Here is a 20,136-nt window from a genome sequence, read left to right on the forward strand (position 1 = left end):
ACCACAATCAAGACAAATCCAAGGGTCCTGAGAGGAAGGGTTAAGTAGGTCAGACACAGGTAACAGAATTCCATTCAAAACACAAACTTCTCCAACTGTTTACATTTCCTCCTATTTTCATTCCAAACCTCCTCTGTGCACTGACCTTCTCACCCATTCTCCCAGAACCATTTTACAAAGACCTCTAGTACTCCTGTAATATTAAAACATGGTCAAATTCTTGAGCCAGGCACTGTGCTAAACATTTATAAGCATTAATTAATCCTCAGTAACTTGAGGTATGTCCTCTTTATTGAGGAGAGAGCTGAGGTTTAGGAAAATTCTGGAAGTTGACCATGTTCTTTAATTTAGATTTAAACTCTGTTCTATCTTATCTCCCTCATTCTTATTTCCATATTATTTATCTATGTTATCACCTAAAATCCGATTTCCCTGGGGCTAGTACCATCTAACTGAACATGTCCACTGCCATCAACTTGGGTTGATTCCTCTGTCATTCCACACCTTGCTATTACCCACAATGGACCTAGAGCAAGCTTGTCCAGCTCGCACCCAGGACAGTTTTGAATGTGGCCCTACACAAATTCGAATACTTTCTAATAATCTCATAATGTTTTACATTATGAGATTTTTTTGAGTTTTTTTTTTTTTTTTTTAGTTCATCAGCTATCAAAAGTGTTAGTGTATGTTAGTTGTGGTCCAAGACAAGTCTTCTTCTTCCAATGTGGCTCAGGGAAGCCAAAAGACTGGGCACCCCTGCCCTAGAGTGTCCTTGGCTTCCTCGCCAATGCAACCTCCACTTCCACTGTCCTCAGCTACAGTCCTAATGACCACACCTGTACCTTTTCATTATCTAAAACCTGCTCCGCCACAGGCACCATCAGAATCTCCATAGCCACAGGCACCATCAGAATCTCCATAATCCTTATCTCTGACCTCAATCTTCCATCTTGCCACTTCTCCCACTCCCAAACCACCTTTTTCTTCGCCCCAATAAAAACCTCCAGTTTTTTGATCCTTCCATTTTCTTCCAATGCAGGCCACTGTTGATTCATCAATTCTTACAACATTTATGGAAAATCCTACTAGTCTCTCTTTTCACATTTCATACGGTACTTATTTCAAACCTTAGCTATTTTCCAGGAACTATGAAACTACTACTTCTGCCTATCATTCTCAGTAAATAAATTTCAATTCCCTTTATGAAAAGAAAGCTATAATTCCATTTCCTGCTGTTTTACCATTTTATTTGCACACTAATCTCTCCCTACCCAACCAATGCATCTATCCAAAGACATTCCTGTTCATTTATGCTCGAGATCCCCTTTCCTCCCACCTCCAAAAAGGGCATTACACGTCTATTATCCTCTTCTATTTTATTTCACTAAATTCTCTCAGTTGGTTGAGTATCAATATATAAGCAAGTTAATCTTTAATGGATTAAAAATAAACAAAAAAACTTCCCTCAATTCTGGCTCTTTACATGTAACTCTGTTTTCTCCCTCACAGATAACATTTAAAAGAAATATTTCTATATATGCTGCCTCCTTCACCGTGCATGGAACACAATGGTCACTTTTTAAATATTTCCTAAATAAAGAAGATAACAGAAAAGTTCTCAAATAGAATTTGCTCATCCTATTTTAGGACAAACCTATGAGATGCAGGTAATCTTCTGGGAGATGGAACTGAAGCTGGAGATGATACAGCCCCAGACTAGAACACTGAGCAATTGCTGCTCCTAAAATTCTCAAGAATCTTCAGATAACACTGATGGGAATAAGTTCCAACTCTGGAGGTAGAAATCTTCAGGTTGTGGCACTGACACAGAGATGGCCAAGCTAAAATCCACCACTTTTCCAGGGAACACTAGCAGAACCACACTAAACCTCAGTGACCTAGAACAGAGTCAATATAACGACTGACCCCTGCCAAGCAGTACCTGGTTCAGGAATGAATGGGGTCAAGGTCCCTTCCAGATTCACTCCATCATCCCTTCCAGACTTCCAAACTTGTGGCCTTGTGTGGTGCTGTGTCCATCCAGAATGAACGCACACACCTCTTTTGTAACTTGCGCAAGGACACCAAATTAGTCAGCAGCAGCCCTGACCTGGAAACCAGGTCAAGCAAGCAACTTTTAAGACATTCCCAAAGAGTCTTCCTACAAGTTGCATGGGGTCAGAAGTTCCCACACACCAGCAAATTGCCAGTTTGCTACTGCTTTTAGGGACCCTAAGTCCCTACTAGACTGATTTTTTAAAAATAGTACCAAATAAATATTTTTTCACATTTTATTGGAAAAACAGAGGGGGGAAATATGTAATTTAGTACCTGTGCACATACATGCAACTTGTTGGAGCACTAAGGCACAATCAAGCAGAGAACAGCAAGGAGAGAGCAGACATTTTTCCAACTGAATTACACACGTTAGACTCAATATTTTCATTCATGGCTGTGGATTTTACAAGACAGCATGCTCATTAAATTTACATACATCAAGTTGAGCAGGACAGTTAACACCATGGATAGTCAGATTAAATTTAAAATGATTGACTATTTGCAGAATTAAGTGAATATATACAAGCAGCAAGTTGCTGAAGATGGTCAGGTGGAAGGATATTCAACCAAAAAGGAAAAACACTACAGACAGGCAGAGCATGACTAGCATTACAAAATGGATACGTGAAATACAGTATTATAATGGAACAATAAGCATAATGTTGGAAGACAAAAATTGGAAGCACTGCCATAGCAAAACCAAACATTTATTCATACTAAGTCAACAGGAATCATCTAATTTCAATAACATTATGTTTTGTTTTAGGGGTTAAAGCCAACATAATTATTCTTGGTAGCAGTCTCTGTTTTGCTAGCATTATATTATTAAAGCCACAAATTGGTTAAGCATCTTAAGAGGTCCACAATGATCCCCTAATTTCCCCTTTTGTGACAGAGCTCAACATCATATAAGCACAATTTTATCCAGAGTTGTGCTAAAAGTGTAATTCTGTTCTTAACTACATTTGAATTCATCTTTGACATCACACAATATCAAATGGTCAAGCTTTTCATTACACTAAGGTTTTTACTACCATGAAAGGCTTAGTGCCAAATTAAAAAAACAGAAGATTTCATGACCTCATTCAGGGTCATTATACACTGTTGAATAGGGCAGACTAAATGAATCTTATCTAGTTCTGCAATTTAATAAATTTTATTCTTAGATTGGGTTTAGACATAATTAGAAAACTAAAAGATAAATACTACCAAGAACCTGGAACTTAGAATTAACTTTATTACTACTTTTCTATATTCAAGCTGTCTATAAATACATTGAGGCTATAAAATAGCTTAAAACAGCTATAAAATCTTTTGCCTATGAGCTTTACTATGTCCTTACAGTAAACCTTTAAATAATCATTTTTAACATAAATGTGATTATTAAAAAGTTATATTTTTTGGTTTTACTAATAGTGGGGTTGAAATTCCACCGTATTATCCAGTAGACACTGGATTACTCAATTCCCATTAAAATTAAAAGAAAGTCAGATGGCTAGCTCATTAATAGAACAGCAGCCAAAGAATGACATTTACCCAGAGACTGATAATGAACTCATAAACACTATTTTTTGGCCAAATATTCTAACTGGAGAATATGGGAAGAGTGTAAACTATCTTAATTGAAAAACAAATTTCAGTTTATCATAATGCAGTATCAACGAACACACACACACACACACACACACACAATGAGATAATAAGAAATTTAAATATCGCTTTTCTTTCATATACTGTAAATTTTAGCAGAACACACAAGAAGTGAGCTGAATATTCAGAAAGCTGCACAACTCTAATTTATTTTGGAATGTAACCTTGCCAGAATTGTTCAAGCGTATGCATAAGCACCTACAATCACAGACAACTGTTGTGTAATCCTACAGATAAGAACACTGCCAGTGATTGGCCAGGCGCGGTGGCTCATGCCTGTAATCCCAGCACTTTGGGAGGCCGAGGCAGGCGGATCGCGAGGTCAGGAGATCGAGACCATCCTGGCTAACACGGAGAAACCCCATCTCTACTAAAAATACAAAAAAAAATCAGCCAGGAGTGGTGGCGGGCACCTGTAGTCCCAGCTACTTGGGAGGCTGAGGCAGGAGAATGGCATGAATCCAGGAGGCGGAGCTTGCAGTGAGCTGAGATCGCACCACAGTACTCCATCCAGCCTGGACAGAGCGAGACTCCATCTCAAAAAAAAAAAAAAAAACCACTACCAGTGATGAAAAAGGATCTTTATTCATATATTTGTTTTTCAACTTTTCTAAGTAAATGACAATTTCTTCATAAATTACATACAGGATAAAATGGTCATTTGACTTAAGATACAACTTTTTTCTTAAGGCCAACTTTTTTACAGAAGAAAACATGACTGAGAAAAGGCCTTTACAGGTATACACAAATAATTGCCTGCACAGCTCCTAATTGGTGAAATAGCATGCTAAAATATTACCATAACATTTATCCCTTTAAAATTCCTCCCTCTAACCATTTTAGTGGTGCTAAAAAATCCCACCAGGCAAAATCCAATACACCTAAATCATTTACTTTCTCATTTATCTGGATCTAGAAGAAAAAACTAAACATTGACATTATCCCCCTGACAAACACAACCCATGAATCAACTTGATAATTGCCTTGAACTACTATACTCTCTCCCTCTTCCTCTTCATACCTGGGTTATTATTTGGATTGCTTTTAAACCACCTTTCCCTGAATTTTTCAATTTCTACTCAATGGAGAGGGAAAAGAGTGACAAGCAATAAATCAGAACAAAGCATTCCCACAGAACCTCTCTCATTTTATCTAGTCAAGCCTTAATATACGTTTTTAGTTTGTAAGAAATAGAAAATGTTCATGATATAGGAAAGTAGATTTGTAAAGAATACTAATACTTGAAATAAGCTGCTGGTAGAAATCTACAGCTGTCAATAAACACTTAAGAGAATTAACACAAAGGGGTCTTTGTTGGTTTTTCTTTTCATTCAGACTCTTGGTTGATCCTTAAGATATTCCTTGCACACTCAACACAATAGGTATTCATTTATTTGACCAACATAATAGCTATGCGTAAATTTTTAACACCAAGAATTAAAGAGAATAAAGAAAGAAAGAAAAATTGTCATTAGTATGTACCCTAAGAGTAGCAATATGGAATAAGCTTAGCAAGATGAACCTTCCCCACCTCTATACCGAAAATATCAAAAGAACATGGTCATATCTGATTTTTATCGGTTCACCTGAGCTCTTCTTTTCTCCTCTGGAAAAAGGGCTCTTAGATATTAAGGTTTATTATACAGTTGCAGTGACTAAGACAACAGACATAAATGCAGAATTAGACAAACCAACTGATGGGCAAAAATCAAACGTCAGAAACAAACCCACATGTGCAAAAACTTGATCTGTAACACTAGAGATATTACAAATCATAAAAGAGAATGAACTATCCAAATAAATGCTGCTGGGAAAACTATGTGGAAAAAAATTGGATCCACCTCTCACATCAGGCATAGAGATATATATTTCTAATAATTTTAAATGAAAATATAGGAGAATGGATTTATGATGTCAGGATAGATTTCTTCAATAATATACAAAAAGGACAAACCATAAAAAGCTTGATAAATTTGACCACAATTTTACATTTTTGTACTTCAGCTCCCCTTCCCCACTAACAAAAGTAAAAAGACAAGATTCAGACTAGGACAAGATATTTGCAACACCTAAAAACTGAACACATGAGTATTATTCTGGCTATATGGGAAATTCTACAAATCAATATGAAAAAGATGGAAATCTCAAACAACAAAATGGGCAAAAATATAAACAGGAAATTCACAGAAGAGTAAACCAAAGGGCCAATAAGCATGTGAAAAGATGTTCAGATACATTTATAATCAGAAAAATATAAATCTTTAAAGTATGAGATATCCTGTTTACATTTGTTTACTTGCAAAACTTAAAAAGTCTAATACTAATGCAAACCGGGATGTTCTACAAATCAACCAGCCTGCAATCTTCAAAACTGTCAAATTCATAAAATACAAGGAAACATAGGAAATATTCCAGACTGAAGAAGATTTTAAAAACGTAACTGAATGCAACATATGATTCTGAACTAGATTCTTTTGCTATAAAGAGCATATTGATACTATTGATAAAACTTTAATAGTGTCTGAGGTAGAAATTGATTAGTGTTAACTTTCTGATTTTGGTAGTTGTATTGTGGTTATATAGAAGGAAATCCTTACTTGTAGAAAATATACACTAAAGTATTAGAGGATTGTGGGGCATTGAATCAGCAATTTACCATCAAATATCTAAGAAGAAAAAAGGTTTTGTTCCATACAACTGTATTCTTATACAGAAAAAAAAAAAAAAAAACAAAAAAAGGAAAGTTTCTTTAATGTATGGGACCAAAACTATTGGATTCAGGGTACTGTTCACCTCAGGGAAGAAAAGAAGATAAAAGCGGAAATTAGAAGAATTACAAAAGGGAGTTCAATTATACCTGTGGTTGTATTTTTAATATTATGTTCTACATTTTTTGTATGCCTGAAATACTGTATAATTAAAAAAAACACTGCGGGACAAAATTAGATTCCACTCTATGTTATACACGGAAAATTGTTTCAAAGTCAAATATGAATGTCTTTGGTATTATCCAAACCAGGTTTCCCACACTGAAAAGCCAATATATGTATTAGACAGTAGGTCATCTAAGTTCTTACTACCAGGACATACTTCAAACATATGCTTAAGAGATGATGATGGCATTTTATAAATGTGCTTTCTCCTACATTACAAAAAAGCCCGATAAACATCTTCCCAATAAAAAAATAGAACATCACTATTCATACTTAAGTACTTTGTGCAATTTTATCAGGTCATTTTTCCTACAGTTACAACAATTCTAGACAGGAAGTCCAGAATTAAAATGATTTTTGTCAGAATGATTTTGATATCACTGGCACTCATTTAATGCCTGTTAATGATAGCATCCTGATAGATGAGCTTTCTTGCACAGCTTTCATTCTCTCAACTGATAGTGAAAATAAGAAAAGGTAGAATGCATGAAAAAAGCTATCTTCCTTTCGTTATTTTAATATTTTTGTGTTATTGGGCTGACTAGCAATTAAAGCTAATCTCCATCTAGGTATAGTGTCTAAGGTGAAGAGAAATATAGTATCCTAGAAATCTAAGTTAGGAAGCTGCACTTAACAGACATTTGTTTGGTATGATAAACCAATGGATGATACTGCATGGATTTAATCCAATGGGAAGACAGATATCTGAAAAACGAAAAGTAAAAAAAGAATGTATTTCACAATGGACTCATACACAAGCAGTTCTGAGAAGCAGATTTAAGGGATCCGTAACTCAGAGAGCACATGCGAAGATAACTAGAGTCATGCTTGAACTAAGACTTAAAGTATGTATAAGGCCAGGTGCGGTGGCTCACATCTATAATCCCAGCACTTTGGGAGGCCAAGGCGAGTGGATCACGTGAGGTCAGGAGTTCGAGACCAGCCTGGCCAACATGGTGAAACCCCATCTCGACCAAAAATACAAAAATTAGCTGGCATGGTGGTGTGTGCCTGTAGTCCCCGCTACTCAGGAGGTTGAAGCAGGGATTGCTTGAACCCAGGCGGCAGAGGATGCAATAAGCCAAGATTGTGCCACTGCACTCCAGCCTGGGTGAAACAGCAAGACTCCATCTCAAAAAAAAAAAAAATACAAAAATGAAGTATAAGAATTCTCTAACAGAGGCAGAAAGGGAGATAAATGGCAGAGAACATTGCAATATCCTAGATAAGAGGACATGAAAGCTTGAACTAAAGCAGGGGGGAAATAAAATTAAGAGCTAAAGAGGATAGAGAAGTAAATGGATATGACCGATGCCTTAATGAGATCAAGTATGACTCCCAAGTATGACTTCAGTGGGGACTTTTGAGATAGGAAATTAAGAGTGAAGCAGAAATTTTGGTGAGTGGGTGGGTGGGTGTGTCGGGGGGGTGTATTTAATATGATGAGTTCACTTTCTGATGTGCTGAGGTTCAGCATCTTTTAGAAAGCTGGATTATAACTGCTCTTCTGTAGAAGACATACCAAGGTGTCACAATATAAAAGATATTCTACAACATGAAAGGGCTCCAGTCCCCCAAAAGGAGTGCGCAGAAAACTCAAGTGTATAAAGATAAGACTGAGAGGCAGAGGCAACACCCAGAGGAAGTAAAAGAACATATAGAAGAGGGGATATGGAGAGTAAACTGGAAAAAACTGGCCAGAGAGAAGGAAAATTAGGAAAAGTAAAGTAAACAAGTGTGTGCCACAGTGACACACACTTCTTTCACATGGTGTGTGACTGCCACAGAACCAGTCAAGCCGACCAGGATTTCTCACTTACAGAACTATAATAAATCTGTGTTGCTTTAAACAAAAAGTCCATGGTAATTTGTTACAGCAGCAATAGGAAACTAATACAACACTCTAGGGTACCAATAGATACCTTAGGCCAGCAAGTGCTCATTCCTTCCCTCCCCCTACCCCAATCTAATCTTAGAAGAGACAGATTCAGCCCAGAGAATAGGGAAGAATGGAAAAGCAAGATGGAGAAACAGAAGAGGCCAACCACATCCCCAATAATTGCCCCTACCGGAGACTAGAAATGGAACAAACTTGAACAGGAGAAAAGGAGCAGCTTTCTTTGGGTGAAAATTAATTTATATTAAGCTAGGATTTTTATTATCTGAAATCAACAGAAAATATCTGGAACCCACCTGGGACTTTTAACCAGGGTCAGAAGAAAAATAAGCTGAGAGGGCTGATTTAAAGGTTGTTCAACAGCTGGAATAAACTAGCCACTTCCAACTTATACCGATATGTTCACCTCGTTCAAAAAAAACTACTTACAAGTATCTAAGAGTTCTGGAGTAATCACTGAAATTGACTTTAGACAAGTAAGTTATAAATGCAGTGACGAACACAACTATTTCACATATCTAATGGTCATACAGAAACCAATATGGGCTTTGAGCTAGAATTTCAGCTTTCACCTAAAGACAAACAGGGGAAAAAGCCTTTAGGTATAACTAAAAATTCAACACCACTTTTAAGAATGCACACGGAAACTAAACTATTACCCAGAGATGAAGTAAATCAATTTCCCAAGTGAAATGAATACAAATGTTGAAGTTATTACACTGTACTTCACATTCATTAAATAATCAAGTCAGCACAGTCTTTCAAAGGACTGTCTTGAGGAGGGAAAAGAGGTGTTCTTCAAAACAAAGTTGTTACTTCATGTAAAAATTACTAAATACCTTTGATAATGATAAATAAGAACAATCATTTTAAAAATTGCACAATGCCAAAGCAAAGAACCTAGATGCAAACTTTAAATGGTATAAAGCCTCTGTAGGTACAAATGCCAAAAGGTTACCATGTCTGATTATTCAATGTTGCTTTCTCAAGAGAATTCTTACTAATAAAAATGTAACAGATATGTATAAGCCACAAATCAAGTCAGTTTAAATCTAGCATTCTCCAGACATAGAAATAGCTCTAAATTTGTCAAAAATATGGTATGCTGAGAAGTTTGAAAAATATCCTAATCCACATTTAAAGAAGGCAAAAATACCCTTCAAAAGCCTTTCAGCTTCAGAATCAACAGCAAGTTTTCCCTGCAGAGTATTGTAATATACTGAAGGAATCAGTAAGGGAAAGAAAGAATCTGTTCCTTATTTTTTAAAAAGGCCTTCATTGTAACTATCTTGTCCCTTAGCAAACTGGACAGCCCTGAGAAGGCAACAATTTCATTTTATTTCTGCTGAGTTACTCCAGTGAGGATTTGATCACCGAAATCTAATGCCAATAGGTAGACCTGCTTAAGGATGAAAAAGTGATGTGGCCCAGTTATTTTAAAAAGTATTCTGTAAATATTTCAAAAATGCTGATATTCATCTGACCTCTAAATAATATTAAAATTTATAGTATTAGCCCCCTCCCAGCTAAGAGTAACAGAAAACTAGCATAAACTATATTCGGTACTTCCTACGTAGTTGTACTTTTAACTTCTGGAAATAAAATGTGGCTTCCATAAATATTTAACATCAATGGGCTACTTAGTCCACTTACTCAGATGGCAGCAACAATTATGATGAAATTTTTTAACCTAGTAGCCACAAGTGAACCATAAAAGTGCCATCCTGGAATCTCATGGATGGATAACTTACGTGAGTGGTTCGATATATAGCACGTGGATGGGAGAAAACAGCACTTGACGATCTTGAGTCCTCAAAGATAGTACTGAAGAGAGTTCTCTTCATATAAGCCTCATTAACAGAGACAAAGGCTAACCAGAAAAAGGTTAGGCACCCAGAAAAAGACTTAAAGGTGAGTTCAAGTCTCTACAGACATAAATGTTGCATAAAGAACCTGGTTATCCTAAAAACTAAGGAAAGAATAGAACAAGTCAGGTCTAAGATCCAGCTCATAACAAAGAAAACAGTAGAGCACAGTGACTATCATTTTAACATGGACTGGACTCAGACCACTTAGGTCAGGGATCCCCAACCCCATTAGGAACTGGGCCACACAGCAGGAGGTGAGCAGCAGGCCAGCCAGCATTACCGGCTGAGCTCCGCCTCCTGTCAAATCAGCAGTGGCATTAGATTCTCATAGGAACACAGACTCCATGGTGAATTGTGCATGCTCCTTATGAGAATCTAACTAATGCCTGATGATGTGAGGTGGAACAGTTTCATCCCAAAATCATCTCCACCACCCCCAAAACGCTCATGGAAAAATTGTCTTCCATAAAATCAGTCCCTGGTGCCAAAAAGGATGGGGACCGCTGACTTAGATAATCTACTCAAGACAAAAATATACCATTCGATACTTTGGAGTATTTGTTTTTACATACTCTCTGCGAAACCAAAACCTGGTAGGTTGTTTTTCTTCAGATTTCGTATTTTTGTAATCCAAAAACTCTTTGTGGCCAAAGTGCTATCTTAAGTGACATCAGAAATTAGCCCATGGAATATGACTACCAAAAATGCTTAGAGTTCCATTAACATGAGCAAAAGCTAAGGCTTTTTCCTCAAACATTTCCTAAAGAATCAAATTCTTACCATCATTTTTTCAAAAAGTTCTAAGAGTTCACTCTCTGACAATGGCTTTGGAAAGTTCTCCATCATCTCTAAAGGTGCCGCTGAGCAATCACTGCTTGCAAATGTCATCTTCAGGTTGGGAAATGGAGGTCTCTCTTTCTTGCTCCCTGGAATTCTTAGGCTGGCAAATTTGTCCAGCTACAAAGAAAGACAGAATGACACACGTTAAGTATTTCCTTTCCCAACATTTATCTCATCTCAAAAATGAGAAAAACAAAGAGGGCCAATCACGTTATCACTGTGATTTCATCAGGAGGCATTCAGCATTGGAATATTTAAAATTAAAAATAATAATAAAGAGTGGTGAAAATTTTTCAGTAACCGTTCTATCTAAAGATTGAAGAGAGCTCAGACAACACTGAAAGAGTCCTTCTAATCTTAAAACCTCACATAGATTTGAGATTCTAATGACAGGTGACCTTTGCTTTATATATTAGTAAATTAAGCAGTTTAGAAAGAAGATTACTTAATTTAGGGTTGGTCCCAAACTAGTACTCAGTGTCCCATCCCCCACCCCTTCCTGGCCCCTTTGCCTATTGCCCTTTCCATAATGCATACTGTCTCTTGGAGTGGGGGTGGGAGGGGAACATGATTTAGGAATTTTTAGGAATTGAATTATCTTCATAGTTTATTGGCCTGATAAACTATTTATCTTTGTTCAGGCTGGTCAGTATGTAAACTTCTTGAATATCTACACGGCAGAATGGTTAAGGCCTTAAGAAATAAGCTAGATTTTTGTTGCAATTAGATTTCTTCTATAACTAGATAATCAAATAGCTTACTGACATTTCAAAAAAGCATAGATATTCGTTTACAAAGCTAATAATTCATTTATTCAAAATTGTTTGAATTTCACAAGTTCTACTGCTCACAAAGAACCCAGACTCATACATTTCATGAGTCATAAAATGTTTCAACAATCAAAAATGCAAAAAAGTCTTAAGCTGAACCAGGCATCAAGAATAGAAGTATACTCAAACAGCACAGTGATTCCATGAGTTTTTCATCATTGCTGTATACATTTTAAGCTACTGTTCTCACCACATATACTGTATATAAACCTGTACTATTCATTATGGTAACCACTAGCTATGTATGATTATTAAATTAAATTGAATGATATTAAAAATTCAGTTCCTTCATTGAACTAGCCTACATTTCAAGTGCTCAAGAGCCACATGTGGCTTGTGGCCAGCATACTAATGCATATAGAACATCTCCATCATTGTAAAAAGTTTTAATGGACAGAGCTAGTATAGCCATTAAAAACACCTGATACCTCAAAGTCTCAATTTAAAAGGACAATTAAGTCACAGTATTGTTTACTCAATTCACTAAAGAAATAGGATTTCTTCAAATAATGAGACATAAAGGTAAGTATTATCTTTCGAAACAGGTTTCTAAATTTACTGTGAAGATAATGTCTATGAAAAATACTATGTACTGCACTCACCCATGGTCCACCTAACATCACTTAAACATTAAAGTACTAAGAATACGACAGCTTCCTGTAGGATTTAGAAAGTTGTCAAAAAAAACACCACTGCTCTCATTCTAATGACCAAAACAAACCAGAAAACATATAAAGTTATACTTGCTGCTGTTATCAACCCAACAGAAAATTGAGGACCCAAAGAAACTTACAAGGATCAAATACCAGAAAACAACAAGATGCTCTTATCCCTGACAAACAGTTGAGGAAGAAGAATAAGTTAAACAAGGGTAAAGAAAAGCCAGCCAAATTTTTAAGGAAATATTGATAGCTGCATGGGTGCTGGCATTAGAATTTCAAGGAGCCCCACATGAAGCCCAAGCCATTTGGCAAGTCTATACCCACCTACCAATTCTTTCCCCTAGTCTTCACCAACTGAATGGGGTAGTAAGCCAACGGTTCGGAGCAGAACAGGAAAGCTGTATGAATACTCCATAAGGCATATGCAAACAGGTGCCCTCCAAAGGCCACAGACTAGGCAAAAGAATGGAGAGAAATCCCCATGACACATTCTGGACTTTCAAAGAGCATGTCATAATGCCATCTAAAGGCTGGGGCAAAGCCTGGTCAAAGAGATTTCCTGAAGAAATAGCCAGAAGTAGAACTCAAAACAAAAAGAGAACTCTACGTTAACCCTAAAATTGGCAATTTTTTCCTGAAAGGATATAATGAAGAGTAGACATTACACATGAGATGAATAATTGCAGCAGCAAAGTCACAGAAACTATTTTTTTTAAAAAAAGGATGAATTAGAAATAAAAAATAGATCAGAAATGAAGATTTTCTTAGATGAGCTTAACAGTCACCTGGAAAGCTGAGGAAGAATCAGTGAACCTAAACCCAGATTGATAGAAAGTTCCAAACTCAAACACAAACAAAATAATGAGATAGAAAAAAAAATGAGTATGATCTGTGATACAACATCAGATGTTGTAACACAAGTGTAACTGGGGTCCAGAAGCAGAAGAGAGAGTGGAAATGGTACAGAAGAAATATTTCAGAAGATATGACTAAGAATTTTCCAAAATTGATTAAATATATATATATGTATAACTCAATTCACAGATCCAAGAAGCTCAGCAAAACCCAAAAAGAATACAAAAGACACACACACAGACACACACACACACACACACACACACACCCCTACATACCCCTAAGCACTTCGTGGTCAAACTGCTGAAAGTTAAAAATAAACAGCAAACCATAAAAGTACAGCCAGAGAAATAAAAATACATTATATACACAAGAAAAAAAATGATATGACAGCTAATTTCTCACCAGAAACAATGGTGGCAAAAGATAATGGAATGGCATCTTTAAAGTGCTGAAAGAAAGGTAGGGTTGACTCTTGAACAACACAGGGATTAGGGCAGTCAAAGTCCACATATAACTTTTGACTCCCCAGAAAAACTTAACTACTTATATGCTCCTGTTAACTGGAAACCTTGCCAATAACATAAACAGTCAATTAATACATTGTTGTATGTTAAATGTATTTACTGTATTCTTATAATAAGTTAGAGAAAACAGAATTTTATTAAAAAGAAAGAAAATACATTCACAATACTGTACTATATTTATCAATACTGTAAGTTTACATCATATGTTTACAAGATGAATTGTCTCCTGAAATGGTGACCAACGCAGCTACAGACCTCAATCTATACAATTCACGTATCGAGCAATTCACCTTTTTCTTGTAATGTTATGAGTTTTCTCTGATTCTTGGGAGCACTTCAAGCATCACTAGTGGCACTTTGTATGGGTCCCATGGTGTTACTCAGGGTTTACGGTATTGCCCTAAACATGATGAAAAATACTCAAGAACTGCAAGAGATCAGTTTTTACTGAAATACGCAATTTACTGGAGAGATTAACTGCTCAAGTGGAGGTGATTAGTGTCACATGACATTTTAAGTAGATACTCAACACACTTGAGCTCACCGGAATAGCAACCAGAGGTGACTACAACATTAACAGAGTAATATAGTGTGCGCTACAGTTAATTTCATAAAGTTATAGTTCAATACTGCATCTTTACATTTGTTCACATTTCTCTTGACTGCAAATGGCACCATCTTTAGTTCATGTTTGTGCGTATAAGTTTTGATTAATTTTAACTTTTTTATAATAGATTTGTAAATGTTTTACGGTATTAAGTGAGAAAATAGACTACTATTTAAATATATTCAAGACATACAGAACTTTTTCTTTTTTCGATATTTCTAATCAGTTTGTCTGCAAGTTTTTTCAAATTATTGAAAATCTTGAAATATCTCCAATATATTTCTTTGAAAAAAAACCTGTGTGTAAGGGGAGCTGTGCAGTTCAAATCAATGCTGTTCCAGGATCAACTGTAGTGTTATCCTGGGATTCCATATACAGTGAAACTACTTTTCATAAGTAGAAACAAAAGAAACACACTTTCAGACAAAAACGGAGATAATCTGTCTCCAGCAGACCTGTACTACAAAAAGTGTAAAAGAAGTTTTTCAGGCTGTAGGGAAGTGATACATATATAACTTTTTCTTAACTTGTTCTGGGATGAAATCCCAGATCTACAAAAAGAAATGAAGAGCAATCAACAGTTGTCTATTAGACGTTGGTGATACAAAGATAAATAAGCCTTTATAAGACTTACCTTAAATAATTATCAAGTGGAGGAGACAAGCACATAAACAGGTAATTATATAGCTATACAGAAAATGTAGGAGGTATGTGAAATGTATTATAATAGCAAAAAAGAGTGGCATCTAACCCACCACCATAAGCATTTCCTACTCTGGAATAACTCAGAAAAATAAAACTGTCTCCGCATGAATATATGTCCAGAAGATACTATCCCTGTGTACATTTGTACCCTCATTATTGATGTTTTAAAAAAAAAAAACTGAGAGAAACCAAAAAAACTGTTTTAGGAAATGGGACTGGTTACTTATCTCCCAAGTCACTACTTCATTGCCATCATTTCTGTGCAGATAATATCAATTCCTAAGCACAGAAACTATCCTGGCTCTTTACATACACACACACCCCCCAAAAAAATCCAGTGTAGCTTAATTAATATGCCAAACTTATAATGAAGTGAAATTAAGCAAAACTTCATTAATGCAACATCAATATTATAAATGTAAACATGTCAATAAATGGGAATAATAAGCTTAAGCACTTCACAAGCTAATTTGAAAATGCATAACCTAATGGTTCTAACAGTGATAGAAGACATAAAATCTTAATTTTCACCAAAAACCAAAACTTTTTTTAAAAAGAATCCTTAAAAGTCATAAAAATTAACAAGATTTTTACTAATATTTACTGAGCCTTTTCTATATGAAGAGCACCAGGCTAAGAGCTTGAAATGCAGCATTAGGTTGAATACATTTGTTTAATCCTTACAGTAGATTATAATAAAAGAACAAGTTCCAAAACACTTTTGTACCTAACAATTTCATAGTATTGAGCGCAAAAATAGGACAAAGGAAAAAAATCGGCCCCTAATGTTTTCAAGAGTAAAGCTAATAAAACCATACTTGTACCAATAACATAATTTGTAAAGGTAATAATATTAATAATAAAATATAATTATCACACCTATCCCATAAGTTTAGCACCTAAAACTCTGGGAAAAAGATAAATTTTACCCAAATGGAAAAATAGATTTGTACACTACCACTAGGATAGACGGATGAAAGCGAGACAGGAAAAAAATAGCACTCCCTTCTTCTAGCATCTAAATCCATAATGGGCAAAATAGTAATATGAGATACAAAAGGATCAACCAGTATTTCACATTTTCAATATAATGCTTTTATTCCTTTTCCTAGAAAAGGGATAAAAGAAAAAAATAAGGAAAGAAACATAAAAGAAAAGTAAGTACAATCCTTCTTCCTATACTGGAATAGCAACTTGAATAGCAACTTGAAACTTCCTCCTATACTGGAATAGCAACTAGTGAATATCTCAGGCTAAAAGTAAAAGCACTCCATGCACTATTGAGCACTCCAGGCAGATTCTACAAAATCTGGGCACTATTACAAAGCTAGGTGCAAAGTGAGCTTTACTATCAAATCATTTTACATGTTTTAAAATAAGTTTCATTTTTAAAAAGAGAGGTTACTATGACTCCATTCACACATGGAAAAATCACTCAATCTATCTTTGATTAAATTGCACACACAATTTGCTTAAACCAAGGCACAATAGAACACTTGAGCAAACTCTAAAAATACTTTTTACATAAAAATATGACAGGAATCCCCCTAATATTGACCGTAACTTGGTTATCTTGTATTTGGCAATTTGGCTGAGGGTTGTGTATGTGTGTGTATTACAGTTTGTGCACTTCCTATTTCATGTAAAATTTTCATAATTTTATACAAAATTCTTCTCTTAAAGTTGAGCAAGAAACACAAGCCAGAGAGGTGAAGTATAAAACAATTTGCCGTTGTTGAAGAATTAAACACATGCAAGACTGAGGAAATTCTGTTATAATGCCAATTTGGAGATGGTACACCACACTTAATTAATATGGCTTTGACTGTGTCTGGGTTATACTAAGTTTTATAAATTAATATCACTTATCTTCAGGGGAAGTTAAATGAGCACCCTACTGAGTATTATCTCATACTGAGTAATCACACTGATAATCAGTAATGACAGTTTAAAAAAAATTAACCAAAAAAAAGGTTCGAAAAATCTATCTGAATTTTTAGCTATAGTATATCACTGTAAAAGTGAAAACTCGGTGTTTGAGGTTTTCAGTATTACAACACTTTAAACAACAAGGGAAGTGATTTTTTTATTTAAAATAAAAGGAAAATATTATAATTAGTCATCTTACAATTTCACAAGTATGAAAAAACTACATATGATCATAAATATACTTCATTAGAACCCAAAAGGGAGTAGAAATTTTCACGAAATCCAGGAGAATTATTAAGGAAACAAAAATTCCTTTTCATTATAGAATCAATTCTATCCAAATACATACCTGAAATACAGAATAAAATATATTGCTTGAAATTCTCTATTTTCATGCAGTCTTACACTATGCTTAAAGAGGGGGCAAAAACCTAACAGCTAACATAGCTTGGCTCTTTAGTTAACTTTATTACTAACCTCGGAACTTGCTGATTAAAAACAAGCAAGGCTCTTGGAGTCTGACTTCAGAATCCTGCCCAGCCACTTGCTTACTGTGTTATCATAACTAAGCTACTGAAACCTCCCATGATAGTACCTATTACAGAGAGGTGTTAACAGGAAATAAAAGTGCTATTCACTCTCGTCTTTGGATTTAAAAGGCTGAAATGCCTTCCCTGACCCACTTTATCTAAAGTAGCGCATGTACCCACCCCTTCTCCATCACAACACACAGTACATTCTCTTCCTATGTCCTTTCATATGACTTACGAAAATCTATAATTATCTCATTTATTTCGTAATTTTAACTCTGTCTCTTTCCAACTAAAATGTAAGAGCCATGCTAGACAAACCATCAACTGTTTTAATCACTGTGGCAGCCCGTCTCTAAGATGGCGCCAGTGATCCTGATTTATGTAATCCATAGATATTGTGGAAATTAGGGAGTGCAATTTTCAAGACTAGATCATAAAAGACTTTACAGCTTTTGTTTTGCTCCTTCTTGGATCACTCACTCTGGAATATGCCAGCTACCAGATCATGAGAACACTCAAGAACTCCTGAAGGGAGGCAAAGAACGTGACAAAGAACTGAGGGCTTCTGCCAAAAGATAAACAGGTTTCTTGCTAACAGCCATGTGAGTGAGCCATCTTGAAAGTCCCAGTCAAGCCTTCACATGACCGTAGCTCCAGCCAACATTTTTACTGCAAACTCAAGGCAGACCCCAACCCAGAACCACCCAGCTAAGCAACTACCAAATTCCTGACACACAGAAGTGGTATGAAATGATAAATGTTTGCTATTTTAAGTCACTAAGTTTTGGGTCAACTTGTTACATACCAACAGATAACTATTATAGTGACGTTGTATATGCAGCCTATAGCACAGTACCTGATAGTTAGCAGTCAGTCAATTAATACTTGCTGAAGGTATGAATGAATGAGCAATTACTAGATGATAAAATATATAAAACATAGTTACCATCCCTGTAGACGCTCACCATTTGAGAGAAAAATATACAATAAAGGATCATAATTTAAGGTACAATATTTTAAATGCCCCCAAGATAATAAGCCAAGTGAACTAGCAACAGGAATGAATGATTCATTCTAGAGTGGGGAAAAGTACCTTAAGAGGGGCTTTGGAATGGGAGTACAACAGGGAACTTGTGATGCTGATATGAAAATTATAGTACATGTTAACTGCTAAGCAGTATATCTGCCTCTTCCATGGTCTTTACATTTAAACACTAGTGACATCACTGGTACAAAGATGTATTATTGTGGAGAGAAAAATCAACCATTCAATCTTTCAGGTATGATAAGCCGAGGCCGGTTTTAGGCCACAGACTTATCATCCAGGAACAATTCCTACCATCCCATCAATTGCATTCTGACTTCAATATTCCTCAATGTTACAAATGGGCTTTTTTGGCTCTTAATTTGTATTTTGGTGAAATTTATAAGAAGTTCTTTAGCCAGAGGCTTCTTCGAAAAGACGAAAACTTACTGTTCCCTCCCTACCAAAAAATACTTGATTATCTACTTATAATATTTTGTCCACATTTAGGTTTCACATAGTATTTTATTATTAAATGAAAAACACATTTATGATCTTAAAATTTCTTAAATTGCTTGAAAATAAGTTATAACATGCAATATGTGTTCTAAGGCCAGCTGTCATGCCATGGAGCAGTGTTTGGAGTTGCCCGCACAAGGAAGAACCAAGGCCTCCCCACACCAATTAGCACCCACTTGCCAGTCATGAGTGAGCCACTTTGGAAATGGATATTTCAGCCTCATCAAGGCTACAGATGATTATAATCTCATGAAAGACCTCAAAACAGAACCATCCAAGAACGGCTTGGAAACCAAGTGTTTATTATTGCTTGAAGCCACCAAGTTTTGAGAAATGTTATATAGCAATAGATAATTACAGAGTTCCTCATAGAATACTTTTAAATGTCTAAAATATATATGAAGAACTAAAGTAAAATGAGGTTATCAAAATATTAATAAATTTTAATATATCAGTAAATGTTCTTCACTATTGCATTAAATAACAAAGGTAATGACAAGTCTAATTTCAACATAGTGCCAAATGTAAACCACATTTTGAAATATCTTCAGTAACTACTGTGCTTTGAAAATATCTGATTTCTGTTGGTGATAAAGTCACAGGCCAAATACTATTGTGGGTTTTTCTGGTATGCTGATAGGTTTTTTTTCCTATATGCATAATTGAAAGAAATACTAAATTTCATTTACAGATTAAAGA

At 35.6% G+C, this 20,136-nt stretch overlaps 1 protein-coding gene across 4 annotated transcripts in view; it reads right to left on the reverse strand.

Moving 5' to 3' along the window:
• The window catches only part of DIAPH3 (diaphanous-related formin 3), a 519,652-nt gene that overhangs the window by 450,301 nt on the left and 49,215 nt on the right, over window positions 1–20,136 (reverse strand). For 3 of the 4 annotated variants that reach the window (XM_011990882.1, XM_011990884.1, XM_011990883.1), the window contains one exon: window positions 11,187–11,363. The exons of the other annotated variant lie outside the window; for it this stretch is intronic. In XM_011990882.1, coding sequence (XP_011846272.1) covers window positions 11,187–11,363 — 177 coding nt within the window. The remainder of the gene's footprint in view (window positions 1–11,186; window positions 11,364–20,136) is intronic. 4 annotated transcript variants of the gene reach the window in all.

The sequence above is a fragment of the Mandrillus leucophaeus genome, unplaced genomic scaffold (assembly GCF_000951045.1).
Source record: "Mandrillus leucophaeus isolate KB7577 unplaced genomic scaffold, Mleu.le_1.0 Scaffold387, whole genome shotgun sequence".
Taxonomy (NCBI): Eukaryota; Metazoa; Chordata; class Mammalia; order Primates; family Cercopithecidae; genus Mandrillus; species Mandrillus leucophaeus.